General features: G+C 39.5%; 1 protein-coding gene across 1 annotated transcript in view; it reads left to right on the top strand.

Moving 5' to 3' along the window:
- Positions 1-16,342, top strand: part of LOC110832377 (dipeptidase 1) — a 221,210-nt gene that overhangs the window by 91,770 nt on the left and 113,098 nt on the right. Inside the window, exon 3 of the mRNA XM_087343558.1 lies at positions 14,228-14,396. Within this exon, the coding sequence (XP_087199684.1) occupies positions 14,228-14,396 (169 nt within the window). The remainder of the gene's footprint in view (positions 1-14,227; positions 14,397-16,342) is intronic.

The raw sequence follows: 16,342 nt of genomic DNA, 5'->3' as shown, positions 1-16,342 counted from the left end.
GAATATAAAACTTATCTTACCCGTTTTCATTTAAGCCACATTTTTCTGGGCTAGTGCCCGGGAAACATATACAACATTTTTGAGTGTCAGCTTCCTTTCTCTCAAAGTTTATGTGTAACCACTTCTCCTCCAATCGTTCCACGACAAGTCTTCAGCTGAATTTACTTCATCTAAGTCAGTCAACTGTTATCGCTTTGATGCCACTCATTTTTTGACGGACGGGTAGCCCAGCTAATTTATAATAAGAAATAAATCATCACTAGGGCATCATACATGTACAACGAGAGGAGACTCTGCGATGGTCCATCAACGCAGATGCAATGTTCAGGATTAAAGATATTCAAGGGCCGTCTCGTAGACCTCCCCTTTAGTCTGATTCCCATTCATTATTTTCCAATAATTGTGCTTACTCAAAAATAGTCGTGTCCTTATTTATAAGAGTAAAGTAAAAAAATAGAACAAGACTTTGTTATTGTGGCTGTGAGATAAATTAATTGTTGCCGAAAATAAGTGACAGTTAAACATTCTTCCTTCTTTTTTTATCTTCCTGCATGTCCTCTGTTCATTCTTCTTATCTGTTTGCAGTCTGTTTTGAAAAGCGTTTTTAATTCTGCGGAGTGCTTAATAAAATAGCTTTGTCTGCCCGTCTGTCCATAGCATGAAACAAGTCGAGAAATGTTGAACGAATATTCTTGGAATTTTATACTTGGGAGTTTCACTAAAGTTTGTCGATATTTCTAATTTATTTCTAAAATCGGCAGAAGTAATCACTGTTGTATGAAGGTCTTTCTTGGTCGGGCTAAAGTGAGTACTATCCAGGCTTCCTTGGTTGTCATAGATACTATGGTTACATGTGTTAAAAGTTACATTTTGTAAATTCGCCAGAACTGTTACGTTTTGCGTGTATTTACTTCTATGTTTTCTTTCTTGTTCGTCTTTTTGTTTGTTTGTTTGTTTCTTTAATTTTTCTTCCTTCTTTCCCCTTTATGGCTGCTGTAGTGGTAAATTAATTTCCTCTGTCCCATTTCCATATAACCAATTTATGCAATTCTGTGATATTCATTCTCTAGTCGTGAGTAGCGTTTAGTAAGAGGGGACAGTAAAAAGCAGCCTGAGCTGTGGGCTCAAAATTGTGTCCTTCCGGCAAAACCAATACACGAAATTCACTTTGCATTAACTCGACACTAAGCTTCAGAACGCACTACGGAATCAGAGCTAAGACTGAGTCTGCATGTGGCACTGTCCCACAGATGATATTTGTTACGTACGTATGAATGCCCTGTGAATATGTTATATATGTGCGCTCTGTACGCTAGACATTCAAATGTAGAAATGGGAATCTTTAAATAACTTGTTACAGTTGAAGATTGCTGTCTTCTGGGTTGTTGCGCTGTTTAGACTTGTAGATGTCCACCAACGTTTCAGAGGTCATGCTGCCTACGTCTTCAGGGCGATGAAAGTTACAGTTGTTTAAATGCCTATATCTATGTGGTGAGAGCTTAAACTTTCTTGTGGAATGTTGGTTGCACTTTGTAGTCTGGTAAAAGTTTACCGACATTTCAGGGCGATGAGTGATCACACTAATGATGGATGCAGCAATCATCTCTGAAAAGTCAGTAATCTTTTACCAGACTACCCCAGAAGTCATGTGTCTTCAATTTGTTAGAAATATCCTCGAAGCTTCGCACTACTCAGACGATTAATTGTAAAATGTCAAGAGATTACAAATTTTATGGATAAATATTTGTCTGGTAATTAACAAATTGAACATTAGTTCAATGTTTATAACTAAAATTAGAAAATATAAACCTTAAAAATACATTTATTTGAAAACAAAAATATGACTAGTGATCAAGAATGGTCTGATTGTATATTGCGTTTTGTTTAAGAGCCAGGAACGATACAAAGCCTAAGATGGAGGTGTAACAAGCTTCGAATACACATATCCTTATGCGTTCTCTGCAGCGTACACTTTAGAGATATTAAATCCGCCTTTTTTGATAGTTCCCACTTCGGACACCACACCGCAGCTCCTCATTTTGTAGTACACGACTTCCTTCGTCCGTAATTTTGTTATCACCGCTCATAGGATATTCAAAGTACGATTCTGAGGTTGTGCAGAATAACAGAACCCCCACTTAATATTCAACCCAAATCCGTGATCCTCGAGTTGAATCAACTGGACAGACGGACAGGCATGACCAGCCCAAAATGCGTTATCGCTGTACACTTCGTGTAAAGAACGCACAAAAACTACTTCTGAAGTTTTTCCCCCATGATTTCGTAACAGCTCCATGTGGCCTAACGTATGTAGATTAAGAAGATGAAGAAGGTGTGGGAGGGAAAGAGAATAGAGAAGGAGTTAGAAGAGATGAAAATAAGATGAACGAACTATAATCGTTTCAAGGGGGACGAGGAATAAAAAAAATAAGTAAAAGGACAAGGCGAGGAGGAGAATAAATAGAGGAATGAGAGGATGAATAAATTCGTTCGAGTGCCCTACTCAATGTGAAACTAAACGAGTTATGACTCCTTATAGCTTATTACATTTAAGTGTTTTGTGAACTAAATATGATAAATGTTGTAGAGTGACAGCATTATTATTACTGACAAATTTGGAAGAAACGATTGTGGACAATTTTAATGTCATGTGATATAATTTTCTTTGAAGGACTGATGAAATATACAGGGAACCAATCCCTGGAACAAACACAACCTCAAGTGAAAGGGTCCTTATTTTAAAATTAAGTGTATAGGTTACTACTACGTAAGATGAATAACGGGTTGCTTAACCATGCGCAATTCCATGCGATTATACGGGATTCAAAAATTAAATATGCTGCGAGAAATAACATTATTTTACTTTTTAACAGCTTTCCTCCCGGGAACCTGGAAGTGACAATTGTGTTACACTTTATCAGTGTATCGTTAGGATTATTAAATTATTGAGAATCAATTAGTCGGTAATATATACGAGGGAAATGAGACATACATACAGAAATTTAGTCGGGAAATATCAAGGCCAATACTAAGACTTCTGTCTTCTAGGTTGTTGCGCCGTGTAATATGGTAAACATCTATAATACTACACGGCGCAACAACCCAGAAGACAGAAATCTTCATACTCACCGCTGTGAATACAAGGTGCGATCGGAAAGTTTCTAGACTGCGCCTATAAAAACCCGTACACTTATCTCAGGTATTAAATTCATCCATCACCCTCGAAGTAGTTCCCCTGGGAGTGAACACAACGATCCCAGCGCCGCTGCCAAGCCTGGAAGCATCCCTGGAAATCTTTCTTTGTCAGCCTGTCAAGCACCACCTGCGATTCTGCCTGAATCTCTTCTATCGTCTCAAATCTCCTTCCCTTTAGCTGAATTTTCATCTTTGGGAAGAGGAAGAAATCACACGGAGCTAAGGAGGGTGCGGGATGACGGCCATGGTGTTTGAGGCCAAAAACTGCCGAACTTTGAGGGCGGTGTCCGCTGGCGCGTTGTCATGATGCGTCGCATGTGGAGTTCTTCCTTTAGAATCAGCTGACAGGTCCCATAGCCTATCCCAACAATGTCGCACAAGTCGTTGATGGTACGACGTCGATCTTCGTGAATGGCCTGCCGAATCTTCGTAACATTTTCGGGCGTTGTGCTCGAAGATGGTGGTCCAGAACGCTCGTCATCATCGACAGAGGTTCGGCCATTTTTAAAACGTGAATGCCACACAAAAGTTTGTGCACGACCCATTGCGGACTCCCCAAATGCTTGATTTAGCATTTCATAGGTTTTTGTAGCCGTTTAGGCGAGTCTTTGGCAAAATTTGATGCACACGCCATTCCGAAATCGCAGGAGGGTCGGTGTAATGCACTACCAAAACGCCCGTAACTAAGAAACAAATGCTAATTCGATGATGCCGGCTGGCACACTGATTCACTATGAATGTAGGCCGCACGCCCTAACGGCAGAAGCTCGTACTACATCCGGTTCGCCCTCTATTGACACAGTTTTGAAACTTTCCGATCGCACCTCGTACCTCAAATAATACAAGGCTAATATTACTTGGAGAGCACAGACGTAGATAGGAGGATGATATTAAATTAGATCACAGATTAATTGAGATTAGGGTGTAAACTTCATTCATGTGGTTCAGTAGGTGTAGTGTGAAATGATGGGTTTTTGTAAAGTCCGTCAATTTATAATTTATCTGAGAATTATCAGCTCTTCAGAAAACGCCTTCACCTCCATGGAGTTAGAAATAACGACAGACAAAATTAGTTGTTGAGGCAGTGGGGTGGTTGGAAGATCTGAAAATAGGAAATACATAGATTAGAACGCCTAAATCCGGTCGTTTATGATAAGCTAAGACAAACTTAATATTCGTGTTATTATGAAGGAATAAGACGTAGTAACGCAAGGAGAGAGGGTGACAGGAGAGAAATGTAGTGCCGTGGCGTATTAATCTCGCCATTTTGTTAAGTGGAGCGAGAGCAGTATATTTTAACTTAATGTTGCCGCCTTGAAGCAGCCTCCTAGTGACAATGTTTTATTGAAACGAAAGAGAAGCACGACACAGGCTAAATGCGTCTGCCGTTGGACACACAGGTTTATCACTGCTTGATGTATTCAGTAAGAAAACAAGTCACACATGTGACCTTTCCGAGATGCGTTTAGCTAACTTAATCGTGTAAATAAATTCAGGAACAGGGTCTTCCTTCCAAACTTGATAGTTACTCAGCTGTCAAGAAATTCCCTGCTTGTATGAAAATATAAAATTATTCTCCGTATTACAAAATCTCGTTATTGTACCCTAAGATAAGTAAGTCGAACCCGGCTTTTCACAGCATAAATAAAATACTTGGGTTTTTCTTTATGTTCGTCTGCATGGTTCATTAACTAATTACCGGACTTCCATTATTTTTATAAGCAAAATCTACAGCTCAATTTGAAGATGGTTGTCTTCTGGGTTGTTGCGCCCTGATGATGGAGGCAGCAAGGACCTCTGAAACATTGGTAAACTTCTACAAGACTACACAGCGCAACAACCCAGAAGACAGCCATTTTCAGATTCACCGCCGTTAAAACCTCAAATTCTATACAGCACAATTTGTTAGTCAAATTTTATTTTTGTTGTTGCCGATTCACTAAAATTTTTATATTGCAATAAATTCATATCGACGTTTCCCATAGGGATTTATCTTAGATTCGGGTGTTTTATAAGTATTTCCGCATAATACATATCACATAATTTTTGACGTATTCTGCAAAATCTCAGTTACGAATTTGCGTACATTGTCTTGTGTTGAAATTCTTTATTTGTTTGGAAACAGGATAAAAGAAAGTTGACTTTATCAATTCTAATTTAAATCTTTTGTGCTTACTGTATGAAGACGCAATTCAGTCGCAACCAGATTCTACCCTCCACTGGTGTCTGTGGCGTATCCATCCGGCATTATTCATCTTCTTTACGTAGGCCTGCCACTTTGACACATCCAGAGGGACCATGTAGCCCTTTGTCCTCTGGCAACTAACTGTCGGTGTAGCACGCGCTGTTTTGCAGTAACTCCGAGACTCAGTAATTGTTGGTGTGATTCTTCGGATATTTCTTTGCACCTCGGCAAGAAAGCCTAAAGTAATTCGTGGTTTGTATTGACGTAAAATCGTAGCGAACACCAAATATTTGACGACATTGTTTCCAATCAGACTGAAAGGATATCGTGGGTTTGGAAAAACGCTCAAGATCAACATTCGCCTAATTTAATTCGTGAGGTTCTAAACGTTACTTTTACAGCTGCGTGTTATAGAGCGTAGTATGATGAAAGTGTTGAGTAGGAAAGAATATGGAAGCGATGGTCGTCTTTGTTGTGGTAAAATGATAGCGTTTACACCGAGAGACTGAGGAAAACCACAAACTTTCTCAACCACATAGTCTGTCTCCAGGCCGAGATTTCATCTCGTGAGTCCGGAATACAAACCAGAAATTCTAACCACTTGACCGCCATATTATGTATATTTTTCTCGAATAACTATATAACTATGGACAGCATGAGTAACTACAATAGATAACGCATCCAAAATTTAAACTGAAAACATGTTGAATACAATTTTTGCTACTCTCCAAAGTAAACCGCGCCAGAGGTGATAACTTCCATAGGCTTGTAGGCCTAGTTTCTAGTACTTTTCTAAAATGTGATTATACTAGCAGAGTTACCGCAGTGGTACTGCGGGGATCTTCTACAGATGTTTATCATTTTGTAGCAATCTATTTTTACCGAAAGCTTATCATCGGCTTGATCATTAGACGTAAGGTGAATATCATTGAATTATTATTATTATTATTATTATTATTATTATTATTATTATTATTATTATTATTCCATCTATTCACCACTTTATAGGGTATTTACTTCCATGTACCCTAGACAAACCTAGACCCTGAGGTACATAGTGCAGCAGCTACTTCCGAAATACGTGTTACATGTATTATCAATATTAAGATTATTATTATCATCGTATTCATCCCTAAAACCAACTTTATCACCAAGACTCGATTCCAAGACACAGTTTTGGTATTTGTGGTATTAGTTCCTGTGATCGTCTCGCCAAATTTATTTTCTTCTGTGCCTCATTCTTTTATCCTGCTTAGTTTCCGAGCTACAGAAAATATCTTTACAGAGACTCGACCCCAGGACATTTTTTTTCTTTTGGCAGTTGTCCATATAATTTGCTTGTCGAAACAAACAAATTTTGTCTTAATGAACTCTTCTCAGGCTACTAGACGTATAAGGTGGCTTAATGAAGAAAACATCAATGTTTTGAGAACCATCTTCATACTCGTCCTCAGGGTACCCTACTTTGAGCCCGAGAAGAATTCATTATACTTAGTCGCTGTGCAAGCTTCAGATCATACAACTTTGGTCATAGCAATGCTATTTTATATTGCTTAGTTTCCAATATACAGAAATCACCTTACCGGAATTCGAACTAAGTACACTTTTTCGGACTTCTGAATTTTCTGAAATATCTTTTTGGCCGTAAGAAATAAGCATACCAAGTTCGGTACTAAGATCGAAAGAAGTGCTTGTGGCCGATTTAAATAATTGTGTCTCCGACAGGGATTGACAGTAACCTCGGACATCTTCAGGCTAATTTCCGTTCGCTGAAATTAAATCCAGGGTTTAGCAGAGTGCATGTGCCATCATTTCCGCTTAGTTCAGTCTGCACAGAAATGTCTTACTGTGAAAGGCGCTGTTGTATACGACAGACATTTCTGTGCCTAATGGCGCACTTAGCACGCACGTCGCACTTCATTTGTATCAGACGCCACATGAAATTCTGTAATTATTCCTTTCTATTGTATAAACAGATACAAGAGGTGATAATTCATGGCGCGAACAAGCAGCTGAATGTAATATGATTACAGCTAGAACAGGAAACTTACTTGTGTTAATAATTTACTCTGCACTCTTTCTTAGCTATCTGTAACAAATGCTCCATTCGAATCGTATTCCGCCTTGTTAATGAACTGAGTGTAATTTTATCTTCCACCATCTTGCTTGATTTGTATTTCGACATATACCTACATTTGATAGTGCTTAAAAATAAGTAAATGTATATATAATATGCATTTAAATAACTTCCCTGAGATGTACAATGTCAGGACTCTACAGAGAAAATGTTGTCTCAGGCGACAAATGAAGAAACAAGAACCACACGTTGAGAACTGATTCTATAGTCTGATTGCTATAGTCGGGGCGAACCTGTGTGTCTGAGGACCGTTATAAGTAAAATGCAAGGGGATTAGAGGGGTATCACGGGGGGTAGCAGATAAGTAATGCTGTCCGTATTATAAACATTATTTTTCAGCGGCAATAACTTTGTAGCTCCTGTAATTTTCTGTGTCGATGTAACGTCTTTGGGTTTACATAGTATATGTGTTCGCTTTCCTTCTACCCACAAGCTGGCGAAGTAGTGAAAACGCGAAGTTTTATCCCGAGTACAGTACAACTGCATTTTCTGCGCGAGCGCGGTTCGTCTTTGTAAAATATATCGTATAATAATTCTTTAATTACTCCTCATTATTGTATGAACTGACATAGCTGGCGATAATTCATAGTGAACCACTTGGGTTAGTTTGATTACCATTTTTTGTGTTTCTTGCATCATTAATATATAGTAACAATATTAAAACACCACAATTATTTGGTTCTGATCGATGGAAGATATCCCTCCCACGATATCTCAACAGTTAAATCTTGTGGGTTTTTTCAGCAGTAGAAAGTATATGATATCATCGATTCATAATGATAGGAAAGATTTCTTTACATGTGTGTTAATCAGTATGATATGAGTTGAACAGCAGATCGGATGATGTACTTTTGGGCTTTCGTTTTATCGGAATATTATTTTAACCGTGTCCCATGCAAGTTGATAACAACGCCTACTGTAGTCAGGGTACGAATCATATCATTGGGGCATAGGTTTCTGTACACGTTTGACTGGAAGGCATGGAACAAACAGCAGACATAGAACCTACAGTATGGATTTAAAGGAAAATGAAAAATAAATATTTGCTGAGATTTTAGGTTCTCACGGCGGAGTATGAACATCATCTTCAATCTTTTGGTATTTTGCGCCGTATAGTCTGGTAGTAGTATACCGACGACCGACAACGCTGGTCAACCTGACGATGCAGTAAGAACTACCGAAACGTCCGTAAACTTCTACCAGAAAACATGCTGCAACATTCCAGAAGACAGTCATTTCAAAAATTATATTTCTTATTTATTTATGGTTTATTTAATGATGCCTTTTAATGTCTGAAACTGGTATGGTAGTGAATAATGAACTGGAAAGGATGTGGAAGGAAGCGGTCGTGGCCTAATTCAAGGTACTTCTCCGACTATTTCTTAATTGACTTATTATTATAAGGTCCTCCTCCTTGTTAGGTGTTCAGCATATCAATAAATTCCCTGATTTAATGGAACCCGAAAGTACATCACCGCATTTCCCAGTTCGACCCCATCCTTGTCCAGTTAAATCCAATCCAAAACTTTAAACTTTATTTCTTTCACACGCGTTTTGAAGATCTTTACACATTGGTCTCCAAAATAAAGCTTATCTTGAGCTTTATCGACAAAATGTTTTCATAATATGCAGTTTCTTTTATCCGATGCTTCTACATGTCCCACAAATCAGCCTTCCAGAATGAATCGCCTTGCTAGTATTGGTTGAATAGTAGAGCTTGTGAGCCCCCACTATAATTTACTACATCCTCCTGTTATTTACTCTTTCTCAGGTTTACTTTATTTCGTAACGCCTTCCATCCATTTTCGTCTCTCGGAGTGAGAGACCGGATGTCGGACTGAAAACTAGAAACGAGGTAAAAATTAAGGATAATGAAAAAACAATGAAGGGGAGTAAAAGGAAATAAATAAGTAAACAAATCAATAGAAGCAAAGAAATGAGAAAATAAAAATACATAAAAGACACACATGACGATAGCATAAACAATATATTTTTTTAAGTATTTATAAAAGGAATGTAGCATTTATATGATTTGAGACTTTCGCAGCGAGTACAGTCAATAAAATCTTCTCGGGCAATCAGAACCCTGATGATTGGGACAGTTGTTTCCCGAAACGTCGGTTTACTACGTAACCAGTTGACGCGGCTGTTTGTCCGAGAAGATTTGATTGAAAGTAGCATTTCTAAAACCATGTACCCATAGCAGCTGGTGTGTTCCCTCGTGAATCTTCTAGAAGCTAGGCAGTTTGAAGGAATTCTTTGTCACCGCCGTCCTCATTGGTCTTTGTCTTTGTGCGTGGCTAATGGCCTATGTCATCACGCGCTTAATTGATCAACGAAACTCATTAGAACTCAGTTATACAGAACAGCATCCGGTATGTCTAAACGCTGCTTTGAGATTATCATTACACTATCTCTTCATAATAGAGTGAGATACGCATAGATTGAGTCGATGCTTGAATGCCGGCAGGTCTGACGGAAAGTACATCGCTACTTCGACGCTACAAAACGTCAGTTACGTTAGGTGATAAATTGTCAAACAAAACAGTCTTGTACGTGGTTACCAATGTTTCGTTAGCAAGGTACCCGGTTCGAATACGTTTGTAGTATCTGCTGTCCCGTGTGTAATATTCTGCGACTTCTCTTTTTTGTTCCAGCAAGGAAACCAGACGTGCTTAAGAGGCTAACCAACTTCTTCCCAACTCTTTCCATTTTATCCCACTTAATCGTAATTGTATCGCATTTTCCTTTATCTCCGTAGCTGGTTCAGCGTCATCGACACGAAGCAAGCAGTTGCAAATGAAACTTTGATAATGCCTTTGTACTCAGTGCTTGTTACGGAAAATCAAATTAGCCAGTTAGTTCCTTCATTAGCCTCAATATCCTCTTTCAGCCGTATTCTTTATAACGTACTTACTCTTCTTTATATAGGTTTATGGTTGCTTTGACTACCTGCCTGCGCTGTATTTCGTAACAAGATTCGGTGTAACCCATACAAAAAAGGAAGTGTCAATCCGTATGAATCTTTAAGTGATGGAAGACTCTGCTATGGGAAGTTTCTCACAGAAATAATACAGAAATCATTTATAATAATTGGGCCTATTAATCTACCATTTTGGGGATATATATATAGGATGAGTGAGAAGTACGTTTACAAACTTCCTGTGTGTTTTCCAGGATTAAAAATAAGAAACAGATGTTCCTATGAACATGGGGTCGCAAATGTTTCATTTTCGAAATAATAGCCAAAAATAAGTATCAATGAATTGGCTTTATATCAGAGTGAATCCAGCTTCCAGCAACGATTTTCAATTAACGTTTGGATAGGAATTGTTGGCGACATGCTTATTGGTCCACACATGCTTCCATCGCGTCTAACAGGACCTTCATATCGGTGATTCTTAAGAAGACACTTGTCACGTCTCCTTGAAGATGTACCTCTAAATACAAGAAGATAAATGTGGTTTATGCACGACGCAGCCCCAGCACACTTCTCCCATCGCGTCAGATATCATCTCAATGAACAGTACCCTCAGCGATGGATTGGGCGTGGTAGCCCAATAGAATGGCCACCGAGGTCACCGGACCTGACTCCATTGGACTTTTATCTGTGTGGTCACTTGAAGTCCGTCGTTTATGCAACACCCATAAACAATGTGACGATCTATGGGAATGTGTGCAGAAAGCATGCCAGATGATTCGAGGAAACTCTGGTGTGTACGAACGAATTCGTCAGTCTTGTGTACGTCGTGCTCGTGCATGTGTGGAGAATGGAGGAACAACCTTTGACCATATGTTATAAAGAAACATCCCTGTCTTTATACTTGGCAATAAAGGCATACATTGAAAATTATTTTTGGCTATTATTTCGAAAATGAAACATTTGCGATCCCATGTTCATAGGAATATTTGTTCTTATTTTTGATCCTGGAACACGCGCACGAAGTTTGTAAACATACTTCTGACTGTATATATATATATAAATGGAGTCATTCGGAGGAAACTAGGCACTGTGAATCATACCCACAATGTCATGTCGAACCTGTTGCATTATTTGTTTTATAGGTAAGTTCTGTTGTTGGCATTTTTGTAAATGTCACATTTACTCAGAAATTTTATTTATACACTGGTCTATAGGTGATGCACTACGTAAGTTAATTATGGATTTTCATTCGAAACATTTTTTCCCCGCCTCAGTTATACGTATATTCAACGCTTGGCGTGAGTTTTGTTATAAACCAAAACAGATTTTTTTAAATTTTTAGAGCTTGTTAAAAAGTACAGTTTACAATTTATGCTATATAAACTGAATTACCGAACTGATACAACTTTATGAATGTTTATCATAATATTTAACTCGCAAAATTACATTGAATCCGTGCGATTTACTTTTATAAATAGCTTAAATTTAAACAATCACATCAGCTTACATCAGTTTCCTGAGCTTCGGAGATTTAAATAAATTGCATTGCTGTGTGTCCTAGATATATTGCTTTGCCTATACATTGATTTTCATAACTTTTAACATAGAATCATAATGTATTTTCCCAATGTTATTAATAAGAAGTCACTCACATACACACTGTTTCATTTCCATACATAAAGACTCCTGTTAGGACGCTGCATGAACTGGACCCCATCTGGTGTTGAGGTCGAGAACGAGTAGAAGCTACGTATACCTCGCCTAACCTCCAACTTGGAATGAAGAGGAACAGCTTTGCTTTTATTACAACTAATATTTCCTTCTCCTATTTAATACTAAAAGATTGGTTTTGCCGATGAAGTGGTAAGTTACTGATGGTGGAGTTCAACTTGCCTGCCAGATAGTTAACCTTCCTACTGAAAGGCACAACAAATTGAAACAATCGATCATTGCTTCTTAGTCATTGGTACTAAAACGTCGTATTATGAAAGTCCTGGGTTCAGATCTCGCCCTGAGACGATCCATCCTTAAGTTGACGTGTTTCTTGAGGGAAGGGGGTAATCCAATAAAATGAAGGTCACTACCGCTTCTTTCCATATCTTTTCAAAGTTATTATTTATTAATCATTCTACCATTTGTCGTTATATAGACTAAACTAAAGCAGTGTTATTAAATAAACCACAAATAACTTGGCATGCTTGAAACGGTCTGATGCGCTCACACATGTCGATGGACCAAGATGTGATAAAACTTTAAGTTGTTAAGACTGAAAGTGTGGTCTAATACTCATGTTCTTTCTTTTCTTCCTTCGCTTTCTGTATTTCCTTAACTAGGATAATGAATTTTGAAACCGGAAGGAGCCCGATGCATTAATCTTGGCAGTTCAGAACAGTAAACCCAAGACCGAATGACGCAGTTCCTGTTTCAAAGGAGCACACACTTCAGGCTCTGTTTCTCCGTCCCTGTACCGTCGGGCCTTGAAGTGAGATAATCGGCGCTGTTATCGTAGTATGCTTTGAGGGAAGAACGTGCCAATCCTTCGCACTTCCTATTCGAACGACGGGATAACTAGTTCGGTGCTTAGAGACCAAGACTCATGCCGCAGTGTTCCTTCCATAATATTATTCTGTCATGTCTTCTTCGGATTCTAAAGAGACCGCTTTGTTATAAAAAAATTGTATTAATAATTAGTTACTTTCTGATTTTCGAACACAACTAACCCCCTTAATTCTAAAAGTAATTTAAGTTGTCTCTTAAAAGTAAGAGTTCCGATTCAAGTAGTCTACCACAATCTTTCATTAATGTGGAGTAAAGTGACAAAATGAATATACTGGGATACTGGGAACGACCCGTTCTTCAAGTGCCTAGGCACTGCGGGTCCCAACTTTTCGTTGGCTTGATCTATAGGCATTCGGTAGGACTACTTGGACGAGGGATCAGCCCGTCGCAAGGCCTCTGCCTGTACACAGGACAGCACAACACAGAAAAACGCGGAAAAACATCCATGCCTTGAGTGGGATTCGAACCCACGGTCCGACCGACCAAGCGGCACAAGGCCCACGCCTCAGACCGCGCGGTCACTGCGGACCCGTGACGAAACGAATATGTTAATTCAAATTATGTATGCTCATTATTAGTTGTTGATTTGTTGAATTCACTAATGTTTATCGAACATACATGTAACACATGGGATGCAAACACAAGAAATAAAAATTTTGGTTCTAAACATACTGGAGTAGAGGGTACTTGTAGGCCTAGACGTAGAGAGGGAGGACAATATCAAAATGGATATTATAGAAACAGGGTGAGAATGTGTGGACAGGATTCAAGTAACATAGAAGAGTGTCCAACAAAGGATTTTTGTACACACATTAATGAAACTTCGGTTTCCATTAAAAGCAGGGGATTTAGCGACTTTTCACGGATGGTCATATTTTATCAAATTAGCTATGAGTTGTGTTTTAGATTTGTGTCTGTTTTAAACAAATGTCAAGAGCAACATGTGACCTGAAAGTGAACATTGCTGTCTTCTGGGATGTTGCGCTATGTAGTCTGGTAGGTATTGACCTACGGTTCAGACTCTCTTGCTGCCTCCATCATCGTCCTGATGATGGAGGCAGTAAGAATCTCAGAGACGTCTGCCTGTATGTACCAGACGACATTGTACAATATCCCAGAAGATGACCGACTTCATACTCGTCTTGAGAACCTGAAATTTAATCACAGTTTTCGATGTTCGCAGAGCGGTTCCCGAAGGCTCTGTTTTGATGTGAACTCTTTCTTTCAGCATCTATCTGCTGTACCACCTGCACCACCGCGATGCCTAACCCCGCGTTCGTACGGCTCCGCGGACTGCACGGCGCGTCTCAGCGTGGCGCATGCGCACAAGAAGTTAAGTCCAGGAAGTGGCAGTTATTCTCTCACGACAGACCCAAGCACCCCTCCTAGTGACAAAGGTGGGTACCTTTTTCTCAGTTCAAAGAGCGACACTTATCAACTGCCGTACCTCGCCAAGTATTCGCCTGAAACAAATATCGTTAATGATCTCTGTAGTTATCCATAATAATAATTACTTGATAACAACAATCTCCATTAAATGTAAGCCATTGAAACGTCACCCAACCTTGTGCCATATGGCCCATATTCGTTCGATTCACAATGCATTCCTCCTTATAAGGTGTTGTCCACAGATCACGAGAAAAACCCTGCTGAGGGAAGTCGTTTCTGGTGCGGTGCAGGGGGAATGTTACTTATCAGCTGGACTAGAGGGTTGCTATTGGTGGGAAGTGTGATACGTCAGAGTTTTACGCTACTACACACAGACTGAAAACATCAAGCAGTTAAGAGTAGCGTGTAGTGAGCGCGCCTCTAATGTGTTCTGCGGGTGCTGCGATAATATTCTAGATTAAATCACTGTGCCGCTGTGAGGTAATCTTAAAGCTGTACCCATTACAACACATGAACGCCTGTCGTCTGTTGTTCGTTCAGTGGTTGTGGAACGAATGCTTTTAGGATGGGTCGTCACTCACCGCGAAATCTTGCGCATGCGCGTATATCGAATTCCTAGCAGGGATTTTCTTCTGGTCTGCGGACTGTACAGCTCTAATGTGTTCTGTGAGTGTTGCGATAATATTGTAGATTAAATCATTGTGCCACTGTGAGGTAATCTTAAAGCTGTACCCATTACAACACATGAACGCCTATCGTCTGTTGTTCGTTCAGTGGTTGTGGAACGAATGCTTTTACGATCGGTTGTCACTCACCGCGAAATCTTGCGCATGCGCGTATATCGAATTCCTAGCAGGGATTTTCTCCTGGTCTGCGGACTGTAGACATGATTCGTAAATGAAATGCATCTCATTAATGCCATATCCGAGAGTGAATCTTTCAGTCCTTGTTAAAATTGTGTAGTATTACTTTGTTAAGTGAGCCGGGATAGCTCAGTCAGTATAGTGACTAGCTACGGGCTGGACGACCGGGGTTCGATCCCCGACGGGGGCAGAGGATTTTTCCTCTAGACTCTGCGTCCAGACCGGCTCTGGGGCCCATCCAGCCTCCGCTACAATGGGTACCGGGGTCCTTTCCCGGGGGTAAAGCCGGCCGGGGCGTGATGCTGACCACTCACCCCCATATAGTGCCGGGGTCAAGGAAGAGAGGAGCTATACCTCCACCCACCCCTAACTCCTACATGGCGTATAGCGGGACAAACTTTACTTTTTACCTACTTTTACTTTGTTAAACTTAGTACAGTTTAACGTGTAGCGTTAATAAGGGACATCTGTTACGGCTGCCGCTTTTACAGCGATTAAATTTTTGTAGTATTGTGTCTAAACAAACCAATTCCTCTAACAAACAAGACAGTGTCCTGGAATACATATAAAACTGTTTATCTGGGAATTTTTTGGATTCATAATTCATAGGAAGTAGTTTTAAGCGAATCAGTATGTAAATAAGTTGAACTACTTAATTCTGGCGTCGTTGAAGTTACGAGACTTATAACATATTAAGAAGTGGCGGAGAATACATTCAACAACACAGTGGAGATTATGCAAATGCTCTCTTGGGAAAGAAAATAAATAAATTTATACTTTGGTTATATGAAATGTAGCGAACGATTACGGATTATACTTGTCTTTAATTTTCCGTTCCTCTTCTTCTGTATCTTCCCTTTCTTCCGTTATCTCGGATTAGCTCCTCTACCAGTTCCGATTCAGAATTATTTCTGAAACAGTGAATGCATTAGGCTTCTGGCAGGTACTCCTGGAATGATGATCGTCTCGTTGCACCCTTGATGCCAAAATTTCAGTGGAAAATGGTATCCCCATTACTTCTGTCTAAATATAATTAAATCTTCTTTCAGTTCATTCTTGTTCGACTGGAAAAGAAAAATCAATCTTATAGT

This window comes from Zootermopsis nevadensis, unplaced genomic scaffold (genome assembly GCF_977971745.1).
Source record: "Zootermopsis nevadensis isolate Lab colony 2312 unplaced genomic scaffold, Znev_1.0 Znev_ptg000006l, whole genome shotgun sequence".
Taxonomy (NCBI): Eukaryota; Metazoa; Arthropoda; class Insecta; order Blattodea; family Termopsidae; genus Zootermopsis; species Zootermopsis nevadensis.
Note: the sequence above shows the minus strand (reverse complement) of the source record. Positions and strands in the feature narration are given on the sequence as shown.